This window comes from Lampetra fluviatilis, chromosome 58, assembly GCF_964198595.1.
Source record: "Lampetra fluviatilis chromosome 58, kcLamFluv1.1, whole genome shotgun sequence".
NCBI classification, from domain to species: domain Eukaryota; kingdom Metazoa; phylum Chordata; class Hyperoartia; order Petromyzontiformes; family Petromyzontidae; genus Lampetra; species Lampetra fluviatilis.
This window is the reverse complement of record NC_136332.1, coordinates 7,074,013-7,099,635: the sequence shown is the minus strand read 5'-3', so window position 1 is coordinate 7,099,635 and position 25,623 is coordinate 7,074,013. Positions and strand designations below refer to the sequence as shown.

At 57.3% G+C, this 25,623-nt stretch overlaps 1 protein-coding gene and 1 long non-coding RNA gene across 7 annotated transcripts in view; both read left to right on the top strand.

The window, feature by feature from the left end:
• LOC144950459 (uncharacterized) overlaps positions 1-25,623 on the top strand; it is a 121,552-nt gene that overhangs the window by 94,034 nt on the left and 1,895 nt on the right. The window lies entirely within an intron of this gene.
• HID1 (HID1 domain containing) lies at positions 153-24,951 on the top strand. 6 transcript variants are annotated; one of them, XM_078880577.1, is made up of 19 exons: positions 153-350; positions 5,081-5,230; positions 6,274-6,444; positions 6,723-6,845; positions 7,616-7,722; positions 8,851-8,967; positions 10,106-10,361; positions 10,688-10,744; positions 12,763-12,903; positions 13,459-13,549; positions 14,267-14,418; positions 15,508-15,586; positions 17,249-17,413; positions 18,660-18,890; positions 19,756-19,967; positions 20,545-20,646; positions 22,011-22,102; positions 23,318-23,476; positions 24,089-24,951. In XM_078880577.1, the coding sequence occupies exons 1-19, from the start codon at positions 285-287 to the stop codon at positions 24,150-24,152; spliced, it is 2,535 nt and encodes an 844-aa protein (XP_078736703.1). In that variant the 5' UTR covers positions 153-284; the 3' UTR covers positions 24,153-24,951. The 6 variants fall into 6 exon arrangements, with proteins under 6 accessions (XP_078736703.1, XP_078736702.1, XP_078736701.1 ...); XM_078880576.1 differs by having other exon boundaries at positions 20,542-20,646; XM_078880575.1 differs by having other exon boundaries at positions 20,536-20,646.

Sequence of the window (25,623 nt, the reverse complement as noted above, 5' to 3'; positions counted from 1 at the left end):
GAACGTCGTGATTTTTGTTTTTATTTTATTTTCATTAATTTTGATGTTTTACCTACACGGTGACTTTACCGAAAAAACCTACGAATATGAATTGTTTAAATGCACGAGATGGGAGACCACGCCTCCAGATTGACGTCATCACTCACCCGGAAGTGGCGTGACGTCACCGCGAGGCCGTTCTGTCTCTGCGAATGCTCAAGGAATCGCCGCCGCCGCCACCAACAACAATAAACAACAGCAATAAACAACAACAACAACAACAGCAATAAACAACAGCAGCAGGCATGGGCAACACGGACACCAAGTTGAATTTCCGCAAAGCCGTGATACAGCTGACGACTAAGACGCAGGTGAGTTGTGTTGAATGTACGTGGTCGGTCTCGCGTGCGTGCACCTAGCCTGGCACAAGCGACGTGTGTTGTGGATGGTGGTGGTTGGTGGTGGTGGTGGTTGTTGGTGGTGGTGTGTGGCTCTGCGTGTTGTGTGCGCCTTTGATTGGCGCTCGCGAACAGCAGCACTTGCCCCCTCGGCAGTGTGTGTGTAGTATGGACTGTACCTACGTGTACGTCTGTGTCTGTGTCAGTGTGTGTGTCTGTGTCAGTGTGTGTCTGTGTCAGTGTGTGTCTGTGTGTGTGTAGTATGGACTGTACCTACGTGTGTGCGTGTCAGAGTGTGTGTCTGTGTCAGTGTGTGTGTCAGTGTGTGTATCTGTGTGTGTGTCAGTGTGTGTGTGTCTGTGTGCGTGTCTGTGTGCGTGTCTGTGTGTGTCAGTGTGTGTGTGTTGTTTATCTTTGTGTCTGTGTGGGGAGCGGTGGTGTAATGGTTATCGCTCCGCAGCGCTACGAACCCGGCGACCCGAGTTCCATTCCCGCTCACGGCCAACACCACCAGTAACGATTATCTCAACCGGTCGTGAGCCTCCCCTAGGTCGACTCGGCCTCAAATGAGTACCTGGTGCGGTGTGTAAAAACATCGCCACGAGGGAGACAAAGGCGGCCGGGCGTGGTGCTGGCCATCCACCCCCTCGTGTGCCGTGCTCATAGGTTCTTGTTCTGGGTCAGATCGTGTAAATCTATAAATGTTGTGTCGTTAAACCCACCACCACCCAACACAGCAATGGGTCGTCACGTTAACAGAACGTGGCCAATTCGTTACAGCACATCGCGATCTGAGTGCTCAGACTGTAAATGTTGTGGATGTTGTTGTGGATTTTCTCTCCAACACACAAGCGGCGTTGCTGTACCAATAACGATGTGGCCACGTTCTGTTGACGAGACAAACCCTTACGAGTTGGCTGTGTCGGGTGGTGGCGGGTTGAACGACACAACATTTATAGATTAACAAAGCAACCTGTATTATGGATGCGATATTGGTCGCGAAAAGCGTGAAAGCACTTGCCCCAGCAGTCTGGCAAGGCTACACGGGAGGTCTTTGTCTTTGGCATAAGACACAAACCTCTGTGGAGGAGGAGGAGGCTCGTGCCAGGCTAGGTGCACAGTGAGGCTGCAGGGCACGAAGCGTAAACGTCAACAGTGGGGAGACAAAGGCGGCCGGGCGTGTTACTGACCCACCCATCTGCACGTGTGTATGTTGAACTTCTTTCGCACCGTACGTGCCAGCACCTTAATAGGTGCTCGCTAACAGCACTTGCCACAACAGTCTGGATGGGGAATGGGGGGGGGGTAGTTTTAAAGGGGAGGGCTTAAGCCAGCAGTGGAAGGATCATGGCTGCTGATGATGATGATGGTGGTGATGATGGTGGTGATGATGATGGTGATGATGGTGATGATGATGGTGATGATGATGGTGATGATGGTGGTGAAGATGATGATGGTGGTGAAGATGATGATGATGGTGGTGAAGATGATGATGATGGTGGTGAAGATGATGATGGTGATGATGATGGTGATGAACGCGTTGGTGGTCGAGAGCCTCCGTGGCTGCCACTCGATGTGGCAATCGGCCACGTGGATGTGTGCGGCCCGAGGGAGTGGCTCTGACGTCGGCACTAGCCAACACGTGCACGTGTGTGTGTGCGCGTGTGTGTGCGCGTGTGTGTACGTGTGGTGTGTGTGTGTACGTGTACTTGTGTGTGTACATGTGTGTTTGTGTAGGTACGTGTGTAGGTACGTGTGTAGCTGTGTGTGTACGTGTGTAGGTGTGTGTGTGCGCGTGTGTGTACGCGTGTACGTGTGTGTACGTGTACTTGTGTGTGTACGTGTACTTGTGTGTGTACGTGTACTTGTGTGTGTGTACATGTACGTGTGTGTGTACGTGTGTGTGTACGTGTGCACGTGTGTGTATGCGTGTGTGTGTGTGTACGTGTGTGTATGTGCGTGTGTGTGTGTGTACATGTGTGTACGTGTGTGTGTGTACGTGTACTTGTGTGTGTGCACGTGTGTGTGTCCGTGCGTGTGTGTGTACGCGTGTACGTGTGCGTTTGTGTGTAGGTGTGTGTGTGATTGTGTGTAGGTGTGTGTGTGCGTGTGTGTGTTTGTGTGTGTTTGTGTATAGGTGTGTGTGTGTGTACGTGTGTTTGTGTGTGTACGTGTCTTTGTGTTTGTGTGTGTACGTGTCTTTGTACGTGTGTGTGTACGTGTGTTTGTTTATGCGTGTGTGTGTCCGCGCGTGTATGTACGTGTCTCTGTGTACGTGCGTGTGTGGCCGTGCGTGTGTGTCCGTGTGTGTACGTGCGTGTGTATACGTGTGTGTGTCCGTGTGTATGTGTGTGTACGTGTGTGTGTATCTGTGTGGTAGGGAGCGGTAGTGTAGCGTTTAGCGCACTGCGCGCTATGAATCTGGCGACCTGGGTTCGATTCCCGCTCACGGCCAACACCAGTGACGATTATCTGAACCTCCCCTAGGTCGACTCAGCCTCAAATGAGTACCTGGTGCGGTGTGTAAAACATCACTAGGTGAGACAAAGGCGGCCGGAAATGGTGCTGGCCATCCACCCCCTTGTGTGCCGTGCCGGCCTTATACGTGCTCGCTAACAGCACTTGCCCCTAAAGGCTATACGGGCGAACTTTGTCTTTACGTGCTGATGATTGTTGCTGTAATTTCCAGTTGCTGCAACTGATTAGTTTTGGGAAGCTATCATCAAATTACCACGTTGTGGTTGTCGCTAACCTACGTACGGTGCGAAAGGAGTACACACATACAAAGGTCCACCGTGTAGCCTTAACAGACTGTTGGGGCAAGTGCTGTTAGCGAGCAGCACCTATGAAGGCCGGCACGACACTCAATGGGTTGTCAGAGATGTTAACTCCCTCGCTTGGTATACAGGACGTCGTGGGTTCCATCCCGACCCTGACGCCTGCTGCTGTATATTTGGAGTTTGCGTGTGTCTCTCTCTCCCCGTGGTCGCGTGGATTTTTCTCCAGGCCCTCCGGGTTTTCCTTCCCGCGTTGTAGATTATTTTGCTGCTGCTATAAATCTCCACGTGATAAGCCACTTCGTTGGGCTATCATTTGTGGCCTGGTCACAAAAGAGCTATGTAGATCAGTGGGCCCGACCTGGTGAAATAAAAACCTGGTTAATGACGTGTGAGTCTGTGGGTCTTTGTGTGAGGCTATGGGTCTCTGTGGCTCTCTGTGTGACTCGTTGTGTCTCTGTGTGGGTCATTGTGTCTCTGTGTGAGTCTATGACTCAGTCTGTGGCTCTCCGTGTGAGTCTGCGGGTCTCTGTGTGAGTCTATGGGTCTCTATGTGAGTCTATGGGTCTCTGTGTGAGTCTGCGGATCTCTGTGTGAGTCCGTGGCTCTCTGTGTGAGTCTATGTGTCTCTGTGTGAGTCTATGGGTCTCTGTGTGAGTCTATGGGTCTCTGTGTGAATCTGTGGATCTCTGTGTGAGTCTATGGCTCTCTGTGTGAATCTATGGCTCTCTGTGAGTCTATGGCTCTCTGTGCGAGTCACTGGCGACCGGACTGAGACCATCAACTTGCTGCGCCTGAGACCCCAGGATCCCAGCAGTGCTGCCTCCGCGTCTCTGACCCATGAGCCACCTGGTCTCCTCCTCATATCTTCGAATCCTTAATAAGATCATCATCATCAGCAGCAGCAGCAGCCGGACAGAATGCAGACGGTGCGGAAACCCTGTCCCCCCCCCCCCTTACCGTGCTGAGCGGTGAGTGTCTCCGCCGTAGCCGCCGACGCCGCCACGCTACGTGAAGTATTTGAGTGAAACGTGACCGATCGCCCCTGGCAAGTGTTCACATTAGAGCCGCTGCCCTGCCCCGACGTCGATGGAATCCTCGCGCTCCCCTGTCCGGCGGAGCCACGGCACCACCAACGCCGCTGACGCTGATGGCTGCGGGAACTGGGCTCGAAGGAGTGGAGGGGAGGGGAGGGGGAGGGGGAGCGCGCCCCCCCCCCTCTGTAAAAACCCGGGGGGCGTGGGGGGGGAGTCGGAGCTTTCCCTGTTAAAACTCCCCGCTAGAGGTACCCACGCCACCCTCGCATGCTGCCCCCTCTTAGCCAAGCCGGCACGGCTCCGGAGGGGTCCCGGTTGTTTTTCCACCGCGCGCCGTGTCGCGGTTTAACGGGCGGAGGCGCGAGTGGCCGGCGCGGTGGCGGCTGGATCCACCGGCACCTCCGATCCGGCATGGTTGTTGCTACGTACGGCGCGGAAGACGTTCGACGCAGAGTCGGGTTCTCCTGTCACGCCGCGGTCGTAGTGGCGTTCCTGAAGAACGCCGCGTTATGGAAAAATCCCGTTGCTATGGGTATTATTTCACGTAGGAGTAACGCGTGAGATGCGTACGCAGGCCGAACAAAGACTTGAGGTGTGTGGGTAGCGTCTGTGTGAGTCTGCGGGTCTCTGTGTGAGTCTGTTGGTCTGTGTGTGAGTCTCTGGGTCTGTGTGTGAGACTGTGGGTCTCTATGCGAGTCTATGGGTCTCTGTGCGAGTCTACGGGTCTCAGCGGGCCTGACCTGTTAAATAAAAATAGTTTTTAGTTTAGTTTACTCAACCCTCCCCCCCCGCTCGCCCTCCACCCCCCCCTCGCCCCCTCCCTCGCCCCCTCCCTCGCCCCCTCCCTCGCCCCCCCCCCCCTCGTCGCCCCCCCTCGCCCCCCCACCAGCCCGTGGAGGCAACGGACGACGCGTTCTGGGACCAGTTCTGGGCAGAGACGGCGACGTCGGTGCAGGACGTCTTCACGCTGGTGCCGGGAGCCGAGATCCGCGCTGTGCGCGAGGAGTCGCCCTCCAACCTCGCCACGCTCTGCTACAAGGTCTGATTCTCGTCGTCGTCGTCATCATCGTTGTCATCATCGTCGTTATCATTGTCGTTGTCATCGTCGTCATAATCTTCGTCGTCGTCATCGTCGTTGTCATCGTCGTCATCGTCGTCATCGTCGTCGTCATCGTCGTCTTCATCGTCGTCGTCATCATCGTCGTCATAATCTTCATCGTCGTCGTCATCATCGTCGTCATAATCTTCATCGTCGTCGTCATCGTCATCATTGTCGTCATCATCATCATCATCATCGTCGTAATCTTCTTTCCTACGGCTGATGTAGATGCAGGGCAACAGCTACAATTCCACATTCGGGTGGTGAAGCCAGGTAACCACGTCGGGAGCACCGGAGTGTATCGCCGCGACGTCTCCTATGTATGTGTGGATCGGGCGTTTACATCGTCGTAATCGCCAGCATCGCCAGCATCAGCAGCATCAGTAGCATCAGCAGGATCGACAGCAGCAGCAGCACCGGTATTGTCGTCATCGTCATCAGCAGCGGCATTATCGTCGTCATCCCCGCCATCCCCACTGTACTGTGGTTACGTTATTGTGGTTTTGCGTCACGGTGCGCAGGGAAGGACAACAAACTAAACACCGCAACGCCGAGCAGTTCTAGAGAAATGAGTTCGGCGATGATTTAAAAGTTGCGCAGCTCCCAGCGGCTTCCTAACATCGGAAGGAAGACAAGAGCGTTCCAGACGGCCGCAGAAGTGCGCCCGAAAGCGCCGCGCGATAATGCGGCGAGCGTCCTCGTTCGATGGCTGAGCCCAGAAGCCGCCACTGCTCGGATGGTCGGACTCTTGCGTGACGGTGGGGGGAAGAGGTGCGGTGGGGGGGGAGCGAGGGGGTGGAGCGAGGGGCGGGAGCGAGGGGGGGCGGCCGGGGATTCCGGGCGAGGACGACGCGGGCGAGATTTTCGTTAAGCGGCACGACGGGAAAGTGTCTCTGTCCCCACCACCTCGCCCCTCCCCCCCCTCCCACCCCCCGTTACCCCCCGTTACCCCCCGTTACCCCCCCCCCCCCCGCCGTGCCCAGGCGGTGGAGAAGCTGGTGCAGGGAGCTCAGAACGGCTGCCCTTCGGAGAAGGAGCGCCTGGTGGTGCTCAACTGCACGCGGCTGCTCACGCGCACGCTGCCCTACATCTTCGAAGACCCCGACTGGAGGGGTTTCTTCTGGTCCAGCGTGTCTGGGGCTGGCCGAGCCGGGGTGAGTGGGCGGGCGGGCGGGCGGGTGGGCATGTCAATCTAAGTCATGTAGGTAAAAAATGAAATTTAAATTAATACAAATAATAAAAATCACGACGTTTAGGAGGCAACACAAGTCTCCGTCAACAGGTGGAACCGTCACAGCCAGATTTGCTGTATCAAGTGAGACCTACGTGACTTTACCGACAAAAACAAAGAGTATAAAAAAAATTTGCGTTTCATCGTTTGCTGCTGCGATTGCGTGCACCCTGACCCGCCGTGGTGTTGTCGTTGTGGCAGAGCGAGGGTGAGGAGGAGGACGAGGTGGACGCCTGCCCACTCGCCCGCTCGCTGCTGCTCGCCATCTCCGACCTCCTCTTCTGCCCGGACTTCACCGTGCACGCCAACCGCAAGGCCGGCCCGGTGAGGCGACACAAACCGCCCGCACCGGCGCCGCCACCACCGCTACGCTACACTCACCGCTTCCTCCTTGACCTGCACTTACCACCTCTACCGTTAATCGCTGTGATCGATCATTGATCACGGCCAACCGCAAGGCCGGCCCGGTGAGGCGACACCAACCGCCCGCGCCGCCGCCGCCACCACCGCTACGCTACACTCGCCACTTCCTCCTTGACCTGCACTTACCACCTCTTCTACCGTTAATCGCCGCGATCGATCATCGCCGCCGATTAACTCCACAATCATCTTCTTGGTTCTTTCGGTAAAGTCACGTAGAAGGGAAATAATAAAATAATAAAAAATTAAACATAATAAAATAATATAATAACAAGTTTTATTTTTTTTATTTTATTATTTCTCTTCTACGTGACTTTACCGAAAGAACCAAGAAGATGAATCCCTGCAGTCACGAAAGCTTTACATCGAAATCCACAATCATCGCCGCTAACCACGCGACATCCGGTGGTGACGGTGGGGGGGGCGGGGGGGGGGGGGGCGGGCGGCTGGGCGTACCGCCCGCCACAACCAACAACAATCCCCGGTGCTCGGCAAAGACGCGGTGACCGCAGAACGGAGTTCATGGACTCCATGAACTCGTCTCTGCGGCCGTGCGGGGCTGGCTCTGCACGCAGTGGCGCTGGCTCCGTGCCTCTCACTTTACATACCTCCACCCTCCTGTCCCCTCCCTCCCCTCCCTCCCTCCCTCCCCTCCCTGACCTCCGTCCCTGCAGGAGTGTGCGGACGAGGGGCAGGGCATCGACAGCTGTGAGTTCATCTGGGAGGCGGGGGTGGGCTTCGCGGTGTCGCCCCCCGCCAGCGCCCAGCACGACGCTAACAGGTGACGCGGCTCGCCCCGGCACCATGCCGGCCGCGGTGGTGGTGACGTCCGTGGCGGTGGTGGTGATGATTATAGTGGTGGTGGTGATAGTGGTGACGGTGGTGACTGTGGTTGTGGTGATGGCGGTGGTGGTGATGGTGGTGGTGATGGCGTCGATGGTGGTGATGATGATGGTGGTGGTGGTGATGATGGTGATGATGGCAGTGGTGGTGGTGATGATGGTGATGATGGCAGTGGTGGTGGTGATGATGATGGTGATGGTGAAGATGGAGGTGATGGCGGTGGTGATGGCGGTGGTGATGGTGACAATGATGGTGGTGATGGAGGTAATGGCGGCGGTGATGGCAGTGGTGACGGTGGCGGTGGTGGTGGTGGCGGTGGTGACGGTGGTGGTGGCGGTGGTGGCGGTGGGGACGGTGGTGGTGGTGGTATTGGTGGTGGTATTGGTGGTGGTGGTGGCGGTGGTGACGGTGGTGACGGTGGTGGCGGTGGTGGTGATGATCGTGGTGATGTGGTGGTGATGGTATTGGTGGTGGTGGCGGTGGTGATGCTGGTGGTGATGGTGGTGGTGGTGATGGTGGTGGTGGTGACTGTGGTGGCGATGGTGGTATTGGTGGTGGTGTTGGTGGTGATGATGGTGGTGATGTGGTGGTGATGGTGTTGGTGGTGGTATTGGTGGTGGTGGTGGTGATGGTGGTGTTGGCGGTGGTATTGGCGGTGGTATTGCTGGTGGTGGTGATGGTGATGGTGACGGTGGTGGTGGTGGCGGTGGTGGCGGTGGTGGCGGTGGTGACGGTGGTGGTGACGGTGGTGGTGATGGTGGTGATGTGGTGGTGATGGTATTGGTGGTGACGGTGGTGATGGTGGTATTGGTGGTGGTATTGGTGGTGATGGTGGTGGTAATGGTGGTGATGGTGGTATTGGTGGTGGTGACTGTGGTGGTGATGGTGGTGGTATTGGTGGTGGTATTGGTGGTGACGGTGGTGACGGTGGTGGCGGTGGTGGTGATGGTGGTGGTATTGGTGGTGGTATTGGTGGTGGTGACTGTGGTGGTGACGGTGGTGGTATTGGTGGTGGTATTGGTGGTGACTGTGGTGGTGGTGGTGGTGGTGTTGGCGGTGCCCGCAGGACGGAGCTGCTCAAGCTGCTGCTCACCTGCTTCTCGGAGGCGATCTACCAGCCCCCCCCCAGCGAGGGCTCCCCCACCAACCCCTGGGTCTCCTTCTTCTGCTCCGCTGAAAACAGGTACTCGCATACCTACCCAGGTACTCACATACCTACCCAGGTACTCGCATACCTACCTACCTACCCAGGTACTCACATACCTCCCCAGGTACTCGCATGGTTACCTACCCAGGTACTCACATACCTATCCGGGTACTTGCCTAATCAGGTAGTTACCTATCTACCCAGGTACTCACCTTCCGACCTACCCAGATACTCGCCTACCCAGGTACTCACATACCTACCCAGGTGCTTGCCTACCTACCTACTCAGGTACTCACCTACCTACCTTCCCGGGTACTCGCCGACCCACCCAGGTATTCATTTGTGGCTGAGTCATCCTAGGGGAGGCCCAGGACTGGTTCAGATAACCATCATCGGTGTTGGTGGTTGTGGGCGAGAACCGAACTCGGAGTGTGCCAACCACTGCACCACCGCTCCACGCGACCACCACCAACAACAACAACAACAGCCGCCATTCGCCACTAAGTGGCGGTGACGTCACCACGGCGCTTGTGCCAGGCCAGGTGCACTTTGAGGGCCACCACCACCAGCAGCAGCAGCACTCGTCACAACGCTCTCTCTCTCTCTGTGCGTCTCCGTATCATCCCCTTGGTGACTCTTTCCGTATCATCTCCATGGTGACTCTTTCCGTATCATCTCCATGGTGACTCTTTCCGTGTCGTCTCCGTTTCGTCTCCATGGTGACTCTTTCCGTGTCGTCTCCGTTCCGTCTCCATGGTGACTCTTTCCGTGTCGTCTCCGTTCCGTCTCCATGGTGACTCTTTCCGTGTCGTCTCCGTTTCGTCTCCATGGTGACTCTTTCCGTGTCGTCTCCGTTCCGTCTCCATGGTGACTCTTTCCGTGTCGTCTCCGTTCCGTCTCCATGGTGACTCTTTCCGTGTCGTCTCCGTTTCGTCTCCATGGTGACTCTTTCCGTGTCGTCTCCGTTTCGTCTCCATGGTGACTCTTTCTGTGTCGTCTCCGTTTCGTCTCCATGGTGACTCTTTCCGTGTCGTCTCCGTTCCGTCTCCATGGTGACTCTTTCCGTGTCGTCTCCGTTCCGTCTCCATGGTGACTCTTTCCGTGTCGTCTCCGTACCATCTCCATGGTGACTCTTTCTCCGTGGCGGCGGTGGTGGCGGTGGTGGCGGCGGCAGGCACGCTCTCCCGCTGTTCACGTCGCTGCTCAACGTGGTGTGCGCCTACGACCCGGTGGGCTACGGCCTTCCCTACAACCACCTCATCTTCTCGGACTCGCGCGAGCCGCTCGTGGAGGTCGCCTGCCAGGTGCTCGTCGTGACCCTCGACTGCGACGCCGCCACGGCGGGGGCCGCCGCCGCCGCCACGGGCTCGGGGGGGGCCGCCGGCGGAGGGGGTGGGGGACCGGCCGGCGCCGGTGCTGACGACGCAGAGGTTCGCCGTGATGTGGCGTGGTGTGGCGTGGTGTGCGTGGCGTGGTGTGTGTGGTGTGTGTGTGGTGTGCGTGGTATGGCGTGGTGTGTGTGGCGTGTTGTGATGTGTCGTGGGTGGTGTGGCATGGCTTGCGTGGTGTGGTGTGTGTGGCGTGGCGTGGTGTGTGTGGCGTGGTGGGGTGTGGTGGGGTTTGGTGTGCGTGGTATGGTGTGGCGTTCGTGGCGTGTTGTGATGTGTCGTGGGTGGCGTGGCATAGCGTGCGTGGCGTGGTGTGGTGTGGTGTACGTGGCTCCCCCGCGTTAAACGACCTCTCCTCCATCCCACAGGCCGCCGGACCGGACAACCTCTTTGTGAACTACCTCTCCCGCATCCACCGCGAGGAGGTGAGCAGGGAGAGACGCTCGCTCGGACGCGGACAAAGGTTCTTCACGTTCTGTAGATGTAGATGCCGCTGGTTCTTCACGTTCTGCAGATGTAGATGCCGCTGGTTCTTCACGCTCTGTAGATGTAGATACCACTGGTTCTTCACGTTCTGTAGATATAGATGCCACTGGTTCTTCACGTTCTGCGGATGTAAATGCCTCTGGTTCTTCACGTTCTGCAGATGTAGATGCCACTGGTTCTTCACGTTCTGTAGATGTAGATGCCACTGGTTCTTCACGTTCTGCAGATGTAGATGCCACTGGTTCTTCACGTTCTGCAGATGTAGATGCCACTGGTTCTTCACGTTCTGCAGATGTAGATGCCACTGGTTCTTCACGTTCTGTAGATGTAGATGCCACTGGTTCTTCACGTTCTGCAGATGTAGATGCCACTGGTTCTTCACGTTCTGCAGATGTAGATGCCACTGGTTCTTCACGTTCTGCAGATGTAGATGCCACTGGTTCTTCACGTTCTGTAGATGTAGATGCCACTGGTTCTTCATGTTCTGTAGATGTAGATGCCGCTGGTTCTTCACGTTCTGCAGATGTAGATGCCACTGGTTCTTCACGTTCTGCAGATGTAGATGCCACTGGTTCTTCATGTTCTGTAGATGTAGATGCCGCTGGTTCTTCACGTTCTGCAGATGTAGATGCCACTGGTTCTTCATGTTCTGTAGATGTAGATGCCGCTGGTTCTTCACGTTCTGCAGATGTAGATGCCACTGGTTCTTCACGTTCTGCAGATGTAGATGCCACTGGTTCTTCACGTTCTGCAGATGTAGATGCCACTGGTTCTTCACGTTCTGCGGATGTAGATGCCTCTGGTTCTTCACGTTCTGCAGATGTAGATGCCACTGGTTCTTCATGTTCTGTAGATGTAGATGCCTCTGGTTCTTCACGTTCTGCAGATGTAGATGCCACTGGTTCTTCATGTTCTGCAGATGTAGATGCCACTGGTTCTTCACGTTCTGCAGATGTAGATGCCGCTGGTTCTTCACGTTCTGCAGATGTAGATGCCGCTGGTTCTTCACGTTCTGCAGATGTAGATGCCACTGGTTCTTCATGTTCTGCAGATGTAGATGCCGCTGGTTCTTCACGTTCTGCAGATGTAGATGCCTCTGGTTCTTCACGTTCTGCAGATTTAGATGCCACTGGTTCTTCATGTTCTGTAGATGTAGATGCCTCTGGTTCTTCACGTTCTGCAGATGTAGATGCCACTGGTTCTTCACGTTCTGCAGATGTAGATGCCTCTGGTTCTTCACGTTCTGCAGATGTAGATGCCTCTGGTTCTTCACGTTCTGCAGATGTAGATGCCACTGGTTCTTCACGTTCTGTAGATGTAGATGCCACTGGTTCTTCACGTTCTGCAGATGTAGATGCCACTGGTTCTTCACGTTCTGCAGATGTAGATGCCTCTGGTTCTTCACGTTCTGCAGATGTAGATGCCTCTGGTTCTTCACGTTCTGCAGATGTAGATGCCACTGGTTCTTCACGTTCTGCAGATGTAGATGCCACTGGTTCTTCATGTTCTGTAGATGTAGATGCCTCTGGTTCTTCATGTTCTGTAGATGTAGATGCCACTGGTTCTTCACGTTCTGCAGATGTAGATGCCACTGGTTCTTCACGTTCTGTAGATGTAGATGCCACCGCCGCCATTTATTGCGCGGCGGTTGAACTTACGACTCTCGGTCCGGACAGGCGACTGGACGTACGGACGGGCTTGTTCGTATCTCTGAAAGTTCGTAAGTCGAATAATGTTCGTAGTTCGAGGAGTCCCCGTACATTACATTACGTCACAAATCGGCTCCAGGTTTCCAGACCCCTGGCCCGGATGAAGACACTTAAAACAGAACCCCGAGCGTGTACGATGCCTCCGAATCCCACGTCGTCCCAACGCCCACCTGCCTCACGACCTCCGCCCCCCCCCCCTTCCCCCGCCCCTCCCCCTGCCCCTCCCCTGCGCCCCTCGCACCGCCCAGGATTTCCAGTTCGTGCTCAAGGGCATCAGCCTCCTGCTGAACAACCCGCTGCTGCAGACGTACCTCCCCAACTCGTGCAAGCGAATCAGCTACCACCAGGAGCTGCTCATCCTCTTCTGGAAGCTCGCGGACTTCAACAAGGTGAGGGGGGAGGGGGGAGGGGGGAGAGAGTGGCGGGTGGAGAGGGAGGGGGGAGAGGGAGGGGGGTGAGAGAGGGGGGAGAATGGAGGGGTGGTGAGAGAGGGGGGGGTGAGAGAGGGGGGGGGAGCGGGCGGGGGGAGGGCAGGAGGTTGGCAGGGGAGAATGGGGGGGGGAGAACGGGGGGGGGAGAACGGGGGGGGGGTAGAACGGGGGGGGGGAGAACGGGGGGGGGGGGGGGAGAACGGGGGGGGGGGGGAGAACGGGGGGGGGGGGGTAGCGTAGCGGTTTCGCGCTGCTCTGTGAGCTGGATGACCCGAGTTAGATTCCCACTCATGGCCAACACCAGTGACGATTATCTGAACCGGTCCTGGGCCTCCTTTTGGTCGACTCAGCTTCAAATGAGTACCCGGTACGATGTGTAAATGTGTCATTGGGCGTGGCGCTGGCCACCCGCCCCCTCGTGTGCCGTGCCGGCCTTCGTAGGTGCTGCTACTCGTTGACCGCACTTGCTAAGGCGACCCTGGGGGTCTTGGTCTGTGTGCGTGCGCTCTGTAGAAATTCCTCTTCTACGTGCTCAAGAGCAGCGACGTGCTGGAGATCCTGGTGCCCATCCTCTACTACCTGAACGACGCACGCGCCGATCAGTGTGAGTGTGTCCGTGAGCGTGGGGGGTGGGCCGCACACACGCACACGGACGCACGGAAACACAGACACACATACAGACGGACACGCACACACGCACACTCACACATGCACACAGACACACATACAGACGGACATGCGCACACGCACACAGACACACGCACACGGACACACGGAAACACAGACACACATACAGATGGACATGCACACACGCACACGCATACAGACACACGCACACGGACACGCGTAAACACAGACACACATACAGACGGACACGCACACACGCACACTCACACATGCACACAGACACTCGCACACACAGACACACACACGGACATGCACGCACGTGCATGTCACTTAGGTATCAAATAAAATAAATCACGACGTTTCGGGCACAACACAAGCATCCGTCATCAGGTGGGAAAGCATGGCCTGCTGCTGAGGCAGACTGCAGACTTGTGTTGCGCCCGAGACGTCGTGATTTATTTTATTTTCTACCCACGTGACTTTACCGAAAGAACCAAAGAGTATGGATCCCTGCAATCACGAAAGCTGCAAATCAAGACTTTGTGGATTCGTTCGGCAACCGAAAGCCAATTGGAGCTCGGCAAGCACTGGACAGACACGGTCAGATCTTGCAGCGAGTCCCCTTCTGTGTGACCCGTGACCTGTAACACGTGATGCTGGATGTGACCTGTGACCTGTGACCCGTGACCCGCAGCGCGTGTGGGGCTGATGCACATCGGCGTGTTCATCCTGCTGCTGCTGAGCGGCGAGCGCAACTTTGGCGTGCGCCTCAACAAGCCGTACTCTGTGCGCGTGCCCATGGACATCCCCGTGTTCACCGGCACGCACGCCGACCTGCTCGTCATCGTGCGTACCCGCACACACACACACACACACTCACTCACTCACACGCATGCACACGCTCCACGCTCGCACACACACACGCATGCACACGCATGCACACGCATGCACACGCATGCACACGCTCGCACACACTCGCGCGCGCACGCTCGCTCACACGCACGCATGCACACGCTCACACACTCGCTCACTCACACGCATGCACACGCTCACACACTCGCTCACTCACACGCATGCACACGCTCGCTCGCTCGCTCACTCACTCACTCACACGCATGCACATGCTCGCACACACACACATACTCGCTCGCTCACTCACACGCATGCACACGCTCGCACGCTCGCTCGCTCACCCACGCACTCACTCGCACAACAAGAACAACAACCGCCATTCGCAACTAAGTGGCAGTGACGTCACCACGGAGCTTGTGCCAGGCTATGTGCACGTGAAGTGTCCAACGCCCGGTGGCAGGTCACGGGACAGACCCAGGTGTCTTTGGTCGACTGACTGAGATGATTGGCCGATGCACCACCTGTGCCCCCTACGGTGCCAAATTGCTGTGTTTTAGCCACCCGGCGCTCCACTCGTTGTTGTGAGCGTCACTCCTTTACCCTCCGTTGTTGCTGGGGGGCGACTGCCTTCAACTGCCCAGTAGCAGCGTCCTTCACGTCCTTCCGCCACTCACACACACACTCGCTCGCTCACTCACTTGCTCACTCGCTCACTCGCTCGCTCACACGCTCGCTCACCCGCTCGCTCACACGCACACACACACTCGCTCACTCACTCACTCGCTCACTCACACACGCACACACACGCTCGCTCATTCACTCACTCGCTCACTTACTTGATCACTCGCTCGCTCACACACTCGCACGCACACACACTCTCGCTCACTCACTCGCTCGCTCACTTTCTCACTCACACGCTCGCTCACTGACTCACTCGCTAACTCACTCACTTACTCACTCACTCGCTCACCCATTTGTACACACACGCACTCACGCACTCGCTCACCCGCTCACTCGCTCACTGGCTTGCCTGCCCGCCTGCTCACTCCCTGTGTCTCCACGGCCTCCCCTCTGGGCCTTCAGGTATTCCACAAGATCATCACGAGTGGACACCAGCGCTTGCAGCCGCTCTTCGACTGCCTACTTACGGTCATCGTCAACGGTCTGTGTCCAGACTCCTTCTCCCTGTCTCTCTCTCGCTGTCTCTCCCTCTCTCCCCCTGCATCTCTCTGTTTCTCCTTGTTTCTCCCTGTCTATTCCTGTCTCTGTCTCTCTCTCCCTGTCACTCCCCCTCTCTCTCTCTCCTCTCTTTTTTTTACGATCAGAGGAAACAAGAAGATGCTCGGTGTAGTCGACACTTTGCTTCGTTCATCATTTTTTTTATGCTTTGCTTTATGTAAACCCCCTCTCTCTCTACCCCCTCTCGCTCTCTCTCTCGCTCACTCTCTCGCTCACTCTCTCTCTCGCTCACTCTCTCGCTCACTCTCTCTCGCTCACTCTCTCGCTCACTCTCTCTCTCGCTCACTCTCTCGCTCACTCTCTCTCTCGCTCTCTCTCTCGCTCACTCTCTCTCTCGCTCTCTCTCTCGCTCGCTCTCTCGCTCTCTCTCTCGCTCACTCTCTCGCTCACTCGCTCACTCTCTCGCTCACTCTCTCGCTCTCTCTCTCGCTCACTCTCTCGCTCTCTCTCTCGCTCACTCTCTCGCTCACTCGCTCACTCTCTCGCTCACTCTCTCGCTCACTCTCTCGCTCACTCTCTCGCTCTCTCTCTCGCTCACTCTCTCGCTCACTCTCTCGCTCACTCTCTCGCTCACTCTCTCGCTCTCTCTCTCGCTCACTCTCTCGCTCTCTCTCTCGCTCACTCTCTCGCTCACTCGCTCACTCTCTCGCTCACTCTCTCGCTCACTCTCTCGCTCACTCTCTCGCTCACTCTCTCGCTCACTCTCTCGCTCACTCTCTCGCTCACTCTCTCGCTCTCTCTCTCGCTCACTCTCTCGCTCACTCTCTCGCTCACTCTCTCGCTCACTCTCTCACTCACTCTCTCGCTCTCTCTCTCGCTCACTCTCTCGCTCACTCTCTCGCTCACTCTCTCGCTCACTCGCTCTCTCTCTCGCTCACTCTCTCGCTCACTCTCTCGCTCACTCTCTGGTTCTCCTTTCTTTTTTTTACTAAGACAAGTGCTGCATCTGCACGCAGCCCTTCTAGCAGGCCAACGGCCTCCGACGGGTAGCGTATATCTGCATGCAGAGCTCTCCCTCTCTCTCCCTCTCTGTCCCAGTCTCTCCCTGTCCCTCTCTCTCTCTGTCCCTCTCTCTCTCTTGCTGTCTCTCGCTCTCTCTCTACGGCAGGGGTGGGGAACGTCTGGCCCGCGGGCCGTATAAGGCCCGCGGAATCATTTGGTGTGGCCCTGCCAAAGCAACCGCAGGCGGGACTCTAAATTCAATAAATCTAGGCGCAAACCTGGAAAAGCAGTTGCGAGTAGCAGCAACATCGTCATCACCAGCTAACGTCGCACGCCTCACCAAAGAGAAGCAGTTCCAGCCATCGCATTAAGGTCGAGTTAATTAAATGTTTGACCGAATATAACGGGCTAATTTTTAAGCTGATAATTTTGCATGGCCCGCGAATGATGTCATAAATATCCAAATGGCCCTTGGCAGAGAAAAGGTTCCCCGCTCCTGCCCTACGGGGACGGGCCCTGTGCGGAGCGGGGGGCCGGGAGAGCGAATGAGAGACGGCTTCCTCACTGCTCCGCTCACCCTCGCTGTTCCACCGTTTGATCCACCACCACCGCCCCCCCCCCCGATCTCCGCCACCCCCTGCAGTGTCCCCGTATCTCAAGAGCCTGTCCATGGTGGCGGCGAACAAGCTCCTGCACCTGCTGGAGGCCTTCTCCACCACCTGGTTCCTCTACTCGGCGCCGCAGAACCACCACCTGGTCTTCTTCCTGCTCGAGGCCTTCAACAACATCATCCAGTACCAGTTCGATGGTGGGTCGCGGGGGTCACATGGTCGTGGGGTCACGCAGCCGCTGGATTTGAGAGGTCTTGGGGTCGTGCTGTCACATGGTTGTGGGGGCGTGGGGTCACGGGGTCATGGGGTCGTGGGGTCAAGCGTCTTCGAAGCTCGGAGAATCGTTGGGGCGGCCCTCGGCCAATCGTGGTGGTTCTAAAGCCCTCGGTGGAAATTCCAAAATTGCTACGGCAGCGTCCTCGGTTGTGGATGTTAGCGGTCAACGTTAAGGGGGCGGAGGTTGGCGTTGGAGCCGTCCCGTGCGTGCGAGTTGACGGATCGTCGCTTCCTGAGCCCAGCGAAGAACGGCTCCGGCCTGGAGAGGCCTCCATTCGGCGACGGAGAGATCACACGGCTGATGATGACGCGGCGTGGGAACGGTGTGTCCTGTGAAATCTTCAAATCCGACTTCTCTCCTCCCGAGACTGTCCCAAATGATTTTCTCAATTCGACACACACACATGGCCACAAAAGACAAAGGTACCCCGTGTAGCCTGAACAGACTGTTGGGGCAAGTGCTTTTAGCGAGTAGCACCTATGAAGGCCGGCACGGCACACGAGGGGGTGGGTGGCCAACACCACGCCCGGCCGCCTTTGTCTTCTCAGTGCCGATGTTTACACGCCGCACCAGGTACTCATTTGAGGCTCAGTCGACCTAGGGGATGTCCAGGTCCGGTTCTGATCATCGTCACCAGTGTTGGCCGTTGCCGGTAATCGAACCCGGGTCGTCAGGTTCATAGCGTGGCGCGCTAACCGCTACGCTGCCGCTCCCCACACACACAGTGACAACAACAACAACCGCCATTCGCCACTAAGTGGCGGTGACGTCACCACGACGCTTGTGCCAGGCCAAGTGCACCTTGAAGCCACGTGAAGTGTCGAACGCCCGCTGGCAGGAGGTCACGGGGCAGACCCAGCAGGTGCCACGGGTCGACTGACCGAGATGACCGAGATGACTGGCTGATGCACCACCTGTGCCCCCTACTGTGCCAACTTGCTGTGCTTTAGCCACCCGGCGCTCAGTGACACACACACACGCGACCAGAGTTGAGATTCTCGGCCAGGGCTAACTTCGATGGCGGGGCGATACCTGAACAACGCCGGTCTTGCCCCCTCCGCCGACTTTATCGACGACGATACATCAGTCACGGCTGACGGTAGATAAATCGATCGCGGCTGACGACGACGCCGACGACAACTGTACCGGCTCCCCCGCTCCGCCAGGCAACTGCAACCTGGTGTACAGCATCATCCGCAAGCGCGCCGTGTTCCATGCGCTGGCAAACCTCCCCACGGACCAGGCCTCGGTGCACAAGGCCCTGCAGCGGCGCCGCAAGGCCTCGGACAGCAGCGGCTCCCGGCGCGGCTCCCAGGACGGCACCTCCATGGAAGGCTCGCGGCCCGCGGCCCCCGCCGAGCCCGGCACGCTCAAGGCCACGCTCGCCGCCACGCCCGGTGAGCGAACCGACTGAGTAACTGAGCCAGCCGACTGAGCGAGCGAGCGACTGAACGAGCAAGCGAGCGACTGGGTGACTGAGCAAGCAAGCAACTGAGTGACTAAGCCAGCCGACTGAGTCGCTGAGCGAGCGAGCGACTGAACGAGCAAGCGACTGAGTGACTGAGTGAGTGACTGAGTGAGTGAGCGGCTGAGTGACCGAGCGAGCGAGCGACTGAGAAAGCGAGCGACTGAGTTACTGACTGAGCGAGTGAGCGGCTGAGTGACTGAGAAAGCAAGCGACTGAGTGACTGAGTGAGTGACTGAGCGAGTGAGCAGCTGAGTGACTGAGCAAGCAAGCGACTGAGTGACTGAGTGAGTGACTGAACGAGCAAGCGAGTGACTGAGCAAGCAAGCGGCTGAGTGACTGAGTGACTGAGCGGCTGAGTGACTGAGTGACTGACTGAGCGAGTGAGTGACTGAGCGAGTGAGTGGCTGAGTGACTGAGAAAACAAGCAACTGAGTGACTGAGTGAGTGACTGAGCGAGTGAGTGGCTGAGTGACTGAGAAAACAAGCGACTGAGTGACTGAGTGAGTGACTGAGCGAGCGAGCAGCTGAGTGACTGAGCAAGCAAGCGACTGAGTGACTGAGCGAGTGACTGATCGAGCAAGCGAGTGACTGAGCAAGCAAGCGGCTGAGTGACTGAGTGAGCGAGTGGCTGAGTGACTGAACGATTGAGTGACTGAGCGAGCGACTGAGCAAGCGACTGAGTGACTGATCAAGTGAGCAACAGAGTGGCTGAACGACTGAGCGACTGAGCGAGCAAGCGACTGAGCGAGCGAGCGAGCACCTTTGTCTGCGCGTGCATGGCGGTGGCGGCGCAGGCCTGGACAAGCTGACGGAGCGTGCCCACGTGGCGGACGACGGCTCGGCGCAGCGGCTGGACGGCGCCGGCGAGGCAGCGGGGGGAGGGGAAGGTGGCGCCGCCGCCGCGACCCCCACCGTGAACACCACGACCTCCAGCACGGGCAGCATCACGGCCAACGCCAGCGCCAGCACCAGCACCAGCACCAGCGACAACGAGTCCAGCGTCGGGGTTGGTGTGGGCGGCTGGGCGGCTGGGCGGCTGGGCGGGCGCGAATACGAATGCTGCGGGTGCTTGAGAGCGAGTGACGTGCTCGCACGAGTGAATGTGCGCTCGAGTGAGTGTGAGCTAGAGAGTGAGCGAGTGTGAGCTAGAGTGAGTGTGAGCTAGAGAGTGAGCGAGTGTGAGCGAGTGCGAGTTTGAGCGAGTGTGAGCAAGTGTGAGCGAGTGTGAGCGAGTGTCTTGATAGGAGTGATGGTGTCAGTTTGCAGAGGGAGTGGTGCGATTGAGCAGTGAAGTTTTTTTGTGGGGTTCGTTAGTGCGGAATGGTCGTGCGTGGTGGTGGTTGGTGGTTGGTGGTGCGGTGGTGGTGGTGCAGTGGTGGTTATGGTAGTGCGGTGGTGGTGCTGCGGTGGTCGTGCGGTGGTGGTCGTGCGGTGGTGGTAATGCGGTGGTGGTAGTGCGGTGGTGGTGTGGCGGTCGTAGTGCGGTGGTGGTGCGCGGTGCGAGAGTGATTCCCCGTTGGGGCCGTGTCCCACCGTCCCCACCGCCGCAGCAGCAGCAGCCGCAGCAGCAGCAGCCGCAGCAGCAGCAGCAGGAGTCGGTGGTGATGACGACGCGGAGAGACATGAAACGCTCGAGCAGTGTCTCCAGCTCCAGCTCGGGACAGTGGGTACCCACCACCGAGTGGGTGAGGACAACAACCACCACAATCGCCACAACCACCACAACCAATACCACCACAACCAACACAACCACCACCACAATCACCATCACGACCACAACCACGACCACAACCACGACCACCACAACAACTACCACCACAACCACCACTACCACAATCACCACAACCACCACAACCAACACCACCATCACCATCACGACCACAACCACCACAACCACCACCACCACAATTACTACCACAATCACCACAACCACCACAACCAACACCACAACAACCACAACCACCACAACCAACACCACAACAACCACAACCACCACAGTGGTGCGCAGTACCGCGTGGATGAGACGACCACAACTGCCATCATTGTCACCATAACAACCACAGCCACAAAAATAACATCACCACTGCCACAACCACCACCACCATCATCACCATGATGGGGATAATGATGTCAATGTAAGTATATAGGTCTTGATGTAAGTAAATCTACATGTGTATATCTATACAAGTCTATGAGTCTCTGTGTGAGTCTATGGGTCTCTGTGTGAGTCTATGGTCTCTGTGTGAGTCTATGGGTCTCTGTGTGAGTCTATGGGTCTCTGTGTGAGTCTATGGATCTCTGTGTGAGTCTATGGGTTCTGTGTGAGTCTATGGGCACTGTGTGAGTCTATGGGTCTCTGTGTAAGTCTATGGGTCCTGTGGAAGTATATGGCTTCTTTGTAAGTCTATAGGTCTCTGCGTAAGTCTATGGGTCTCTGTGGAAGTCTATAGATCTATGTGCTAGTCTGTGGGCCCTGTGTGAGTCTATGGGTCTCTGTGTGAGTCTATGGGTCTCTGTGTAAGTCTATGGCTTCTTTGTAAGTCTGTGGGTCTCTGTGCAAGTCTATGGGTCTCTGTGTAAGTTTATGGGTCTCTGTGTAAGTCTATGGGTCCTGTGTGAGTCTATAGGTCTCTGCGTAAGTCTATGGCTTCTTTGTAAGTCTATGGGTCTCTGTGTAAGTCTATGGGTCCTTTGTAAGTCTATGGGTCTCTGTGTGAGTCTATGGGTCTCTGTGTGAGTCTATGGGTCTCTGTGTGAGTCTATGGGTCCTGTGTGAGTCTATAGGTCTCTGTAAGTCTATGGTTTCTGTGTAAGTCTATGGGTCCTTTGTAAGTCTATGGGTCTCTGTGGAAGTCTATGGCTTCTGTGCACCGGTCAAAATGTTTTAGCGGATTCATCAGACATCACTGATGAGGACGATGAGGACGATGAGGACGATGACGACGATGACGACGATGACGACGATGACGACGATGACGTTGACGACGAGGATGGTGATGTTAATGTGGTGATGTTGATGTGGTGATGTTGATGTGGTGATGTCCGACAGGTGATGTCCTGGAAAGCCAAGCTGCCGCTGCAGACCATCATGCGCCTGCTGCAGGTGCTGGTGCCACAGGTGGAGAAGATCTGCATTGACAAGTAATCTCACACGCAACAAAGATAAAGATCCCCCGTATAGCCTTAACAGACTGTAGGGGCAAGTGCTGTTAGCGAGCACCTATGAAGGCCAGAACGGCACACGAGGGGGTGGGAGGCCAGCACCACGCCCGGCCGCCTTTGTCTCCCCAGTGGCGATGTTTACACACCGCACCAGGTACTCATTTCAGGCTGAGTCGACCTAGGGGAGGCCCAGGACCGGTTCAGATAATCGTCACTGCTGTTGGCCGTGAGCGGGAATCGAACCCGGGTCGCCAGGTTCATAGCGCGGCGCGCTAACCGCTACGCCACCGCTCCCCACACACACACACACGTACACACAGACACACGCACACACACTCACACGCACACACACACACACACGCAGACACACACACTCACACGCAGACAAACGTGTGCCCCGTGCAGCCTTCAACAGACTGTAGGGGCAAGTGCTGTTAGCGACCAGCACCTATGAAGGCCGGCACGGCGCACGAGGGGGGTGGGTGGGCAGCACCACGTCCGGCCGCCTTTGTCTCCCCAGTGGCGATGTTTTACACATCTCACCAAGTGCTGATTTGAGGCCGAGGCGACCTCGGGGAGGCCCATGAGCGGTTCGGATAGTTGTCACCGGTGTTGACCGTGAGCGGGAATCGAACTCGGGTGTCGCCGGGTTAGTGGCGCATCGCGGCGCTAACTCTCGCACTCTCGCACACACATGCACACACGCACACACATGCACACACACACACACGCACACACACGCACACACACACACACACACATGCACACACACACACACGCACACACACGCACACACACACACACACACACGCACACACACGCACACACACGCACACACACACACGCCACACACACACGCACACACACACGCACACACACGCACACACATGCACACACACAACTGGGCCCTGACAAAGCCACGGTGGAACTGGTGTTGGTGGTGGCGGAGGAGATTGTCATGGTGCTGATGGTGGCGGTGGCATTGGGGTAGTGGTGGTAGAGGGTGGTGGTAATGATGGTCACGATGCTGTTGGTGTTGGTTCAGGTGAGGTTCACGGTTGTGTCGTTGATGGTGTGTGTGCACGTGTGTGCGTGCTTGTTTGTGTGCGCATGTGTACGTGTGTGTGCTTGTGTATCTCCGTGCCAACGCGTGTGTGTGCGCACGTGTGTGCGTGTGTGCGCGTGTGCGCGTAGGGGTCTGACGGACGAGACGGAGATCCTCAAGTTCCTGCAGCACGGCACGCTGGTGGGCCTGCTGCCCGTGCCACACCCCATCCTCATCCGCAAGTACCAGGCCAACGCCGGCACGGCCGCCTGGTTCCGCACCTACATGTGGGGCGTCATCTACCTACGGTAGCGCTCGCACCGCTCGCACCGCACAAATCACCACACCTCCGATGAGCACGGTTGCCTGCGTACTGTGCGAAAAGAAGTTCAACGTACATACACACGCACACGCGCACACGCGCACAACACTCACTAAACACGCAAGCATTACACACCGCACGCACGCACCTGTGTGTGTGGCTTTATCTGCTAGTCATCTCGGTCAGTCGACCCATGGCACCTTGGTCTGTCCCGTGACCTCATGACAACAAGAGCCTTTCCACCCTTCACGTGATGGCCTCAAAGTGAACCTAGCCTGGCACAAGCGCTGTGGTGATGTCACCTCCACTAAGTGGCGAATGGTGGCTGCTGCTGCTGTTGTTGTGGATGTGTGTGCGTGTGCCTGAGTCCGTGTGTGCAAGCGTGTGAGTGCATGTGTGTGTGCGCGTGTGAGCGTGAGTGTGAGCGTGTGTGTGAGCGTGCGTGTGTGAGCGTGTGTGTGTGTGAGCGTGTGCCTGAGCATGTGTGTGTGCATGAGCGCGTGTGAGTGCATGTGTGTGTGTGCGCGTGTGAGCGTGTGTGTGTGCGTGAGCGCGCGTGCGTGCGCGTGTCCTCACGGTGCCACCGTGCCGCCCGCAGGAACGTGGACCCGCCCGTGTGGTACGACACGGACGTGAAGCTCTTTGAGATCCAGCGTGTGTGAGCTCCTCGCTCCCACGCCCAATCCACCGCCGCCACCACCGCCAGCACCGCTCCGTCCGGCCGTGCGCCCACGCGCGCGTCCGTCCATCCGTCCTCCGATTCGCTGCCTCTGCCGTCGCTCGCCGCGATCGCCCGTTCGCAGCGCGCAGGGTGCCGAGCTGCAGGCCGGGCCCACGCGGCCACCCGCACCACGGCTACGACGTGCGCGGCGGTGGTGGCGCGCGGGGGGTTGGGAGGGCAGCGGTGGTGGTGGTGGTGCGTTCATCCGGCTGGCGTTGTGCGATGGCGTGGAGTGCGTTTCACCGCGTGCGAGCGAGCGTGTGTGTGAGTGAGCCACTATGAGTGAGTGCGAGCGTGTGTGCGAGCGTGTGTGCGAGCGTGTGTGCGAGTGAGCCACTATGAGTGTGTGTGCACGAGCGTGTGAGCGAGTCGCTGCGTTGGCATGTGAGCGAGCGTGTGTGTGAGTGAGCCACTATGAGTGTGTGCGAGCGTGTGTGCGAGCGTGTGAGCGAGCCACTATGAGTGAGTGCGAGCGTGTGAGCGAGTCGCTGCGTTGGCGTGTGAGCGAGCATGTGTGTGAGCGCGTGAGCGAGCGTGTGAGCGAGTCGCTGCTTGGCGTGCGAGCGAGTGAGCGCGATCGAGTGGCAGCGCGTGATGTACCCGCCGACACCAGGGGGCCACTGCTGACCAGGGTGGTGGAGGGGGGGCGTACGTGCGGCCTCCTCCACGCACGGCTCGTGTCGGCCACCCGTGACCCCGCTCGCTGACCGTGGGGTCACGTGGCAGTCGTGGGGGGCAGGTGGTGGGTGTTGGGTCTGGGTTGTGGTGGGATCCGTGTTATAGTGGGGGGGGGTCTTCTCGTGTGCTCACAGGGAACGTTGTGGCGCCGTTAGACGGCACTCAGGGTGGCTGTCGTGGGGGTGGGGGGGGGTAACCGTGTGTGACACGTATCCGAGGGCCCTGTCTCAGGGTGGGACGTTTATTTAGTTTTGTCCGTTGTCTTTGTGCGGTTTCATTTCTTTAAGTTCGTACATGCGCACTCACACACGGGTCCACGTGTAGCCCACACACACACACACGGGTCCATGTGTAGGCCAAAGACAAAGATCCCCCGTATATAGTCTTTAACAGACTGTAGGGGCAAGTGCTGTTAGCGAGCACCTATGAAGGCCAGAACGGTACACGAGGGGGTGGGTGGCCAACACCACACCCAGCCACCTTTGTCTCCCCAGTAGCGATGTTTTTACACACCGCTTGCGTTTATGTTTTTTGTTATCACACTATTATACTGTGTGTAGGCTTACACCGACATGCATTTGTAGCACTTTAGATTTTGCATATTCACTCCACTACAGTCACATCGCCGCTTATTCAGTTCCGTATTCACGTCACCGTGGAGTCTACATCTCTCTCGAAAGTGGAAACCGGCTGTGACGCCATTCACAGCGGTAGGATCCACGTCAGAGGTCGCA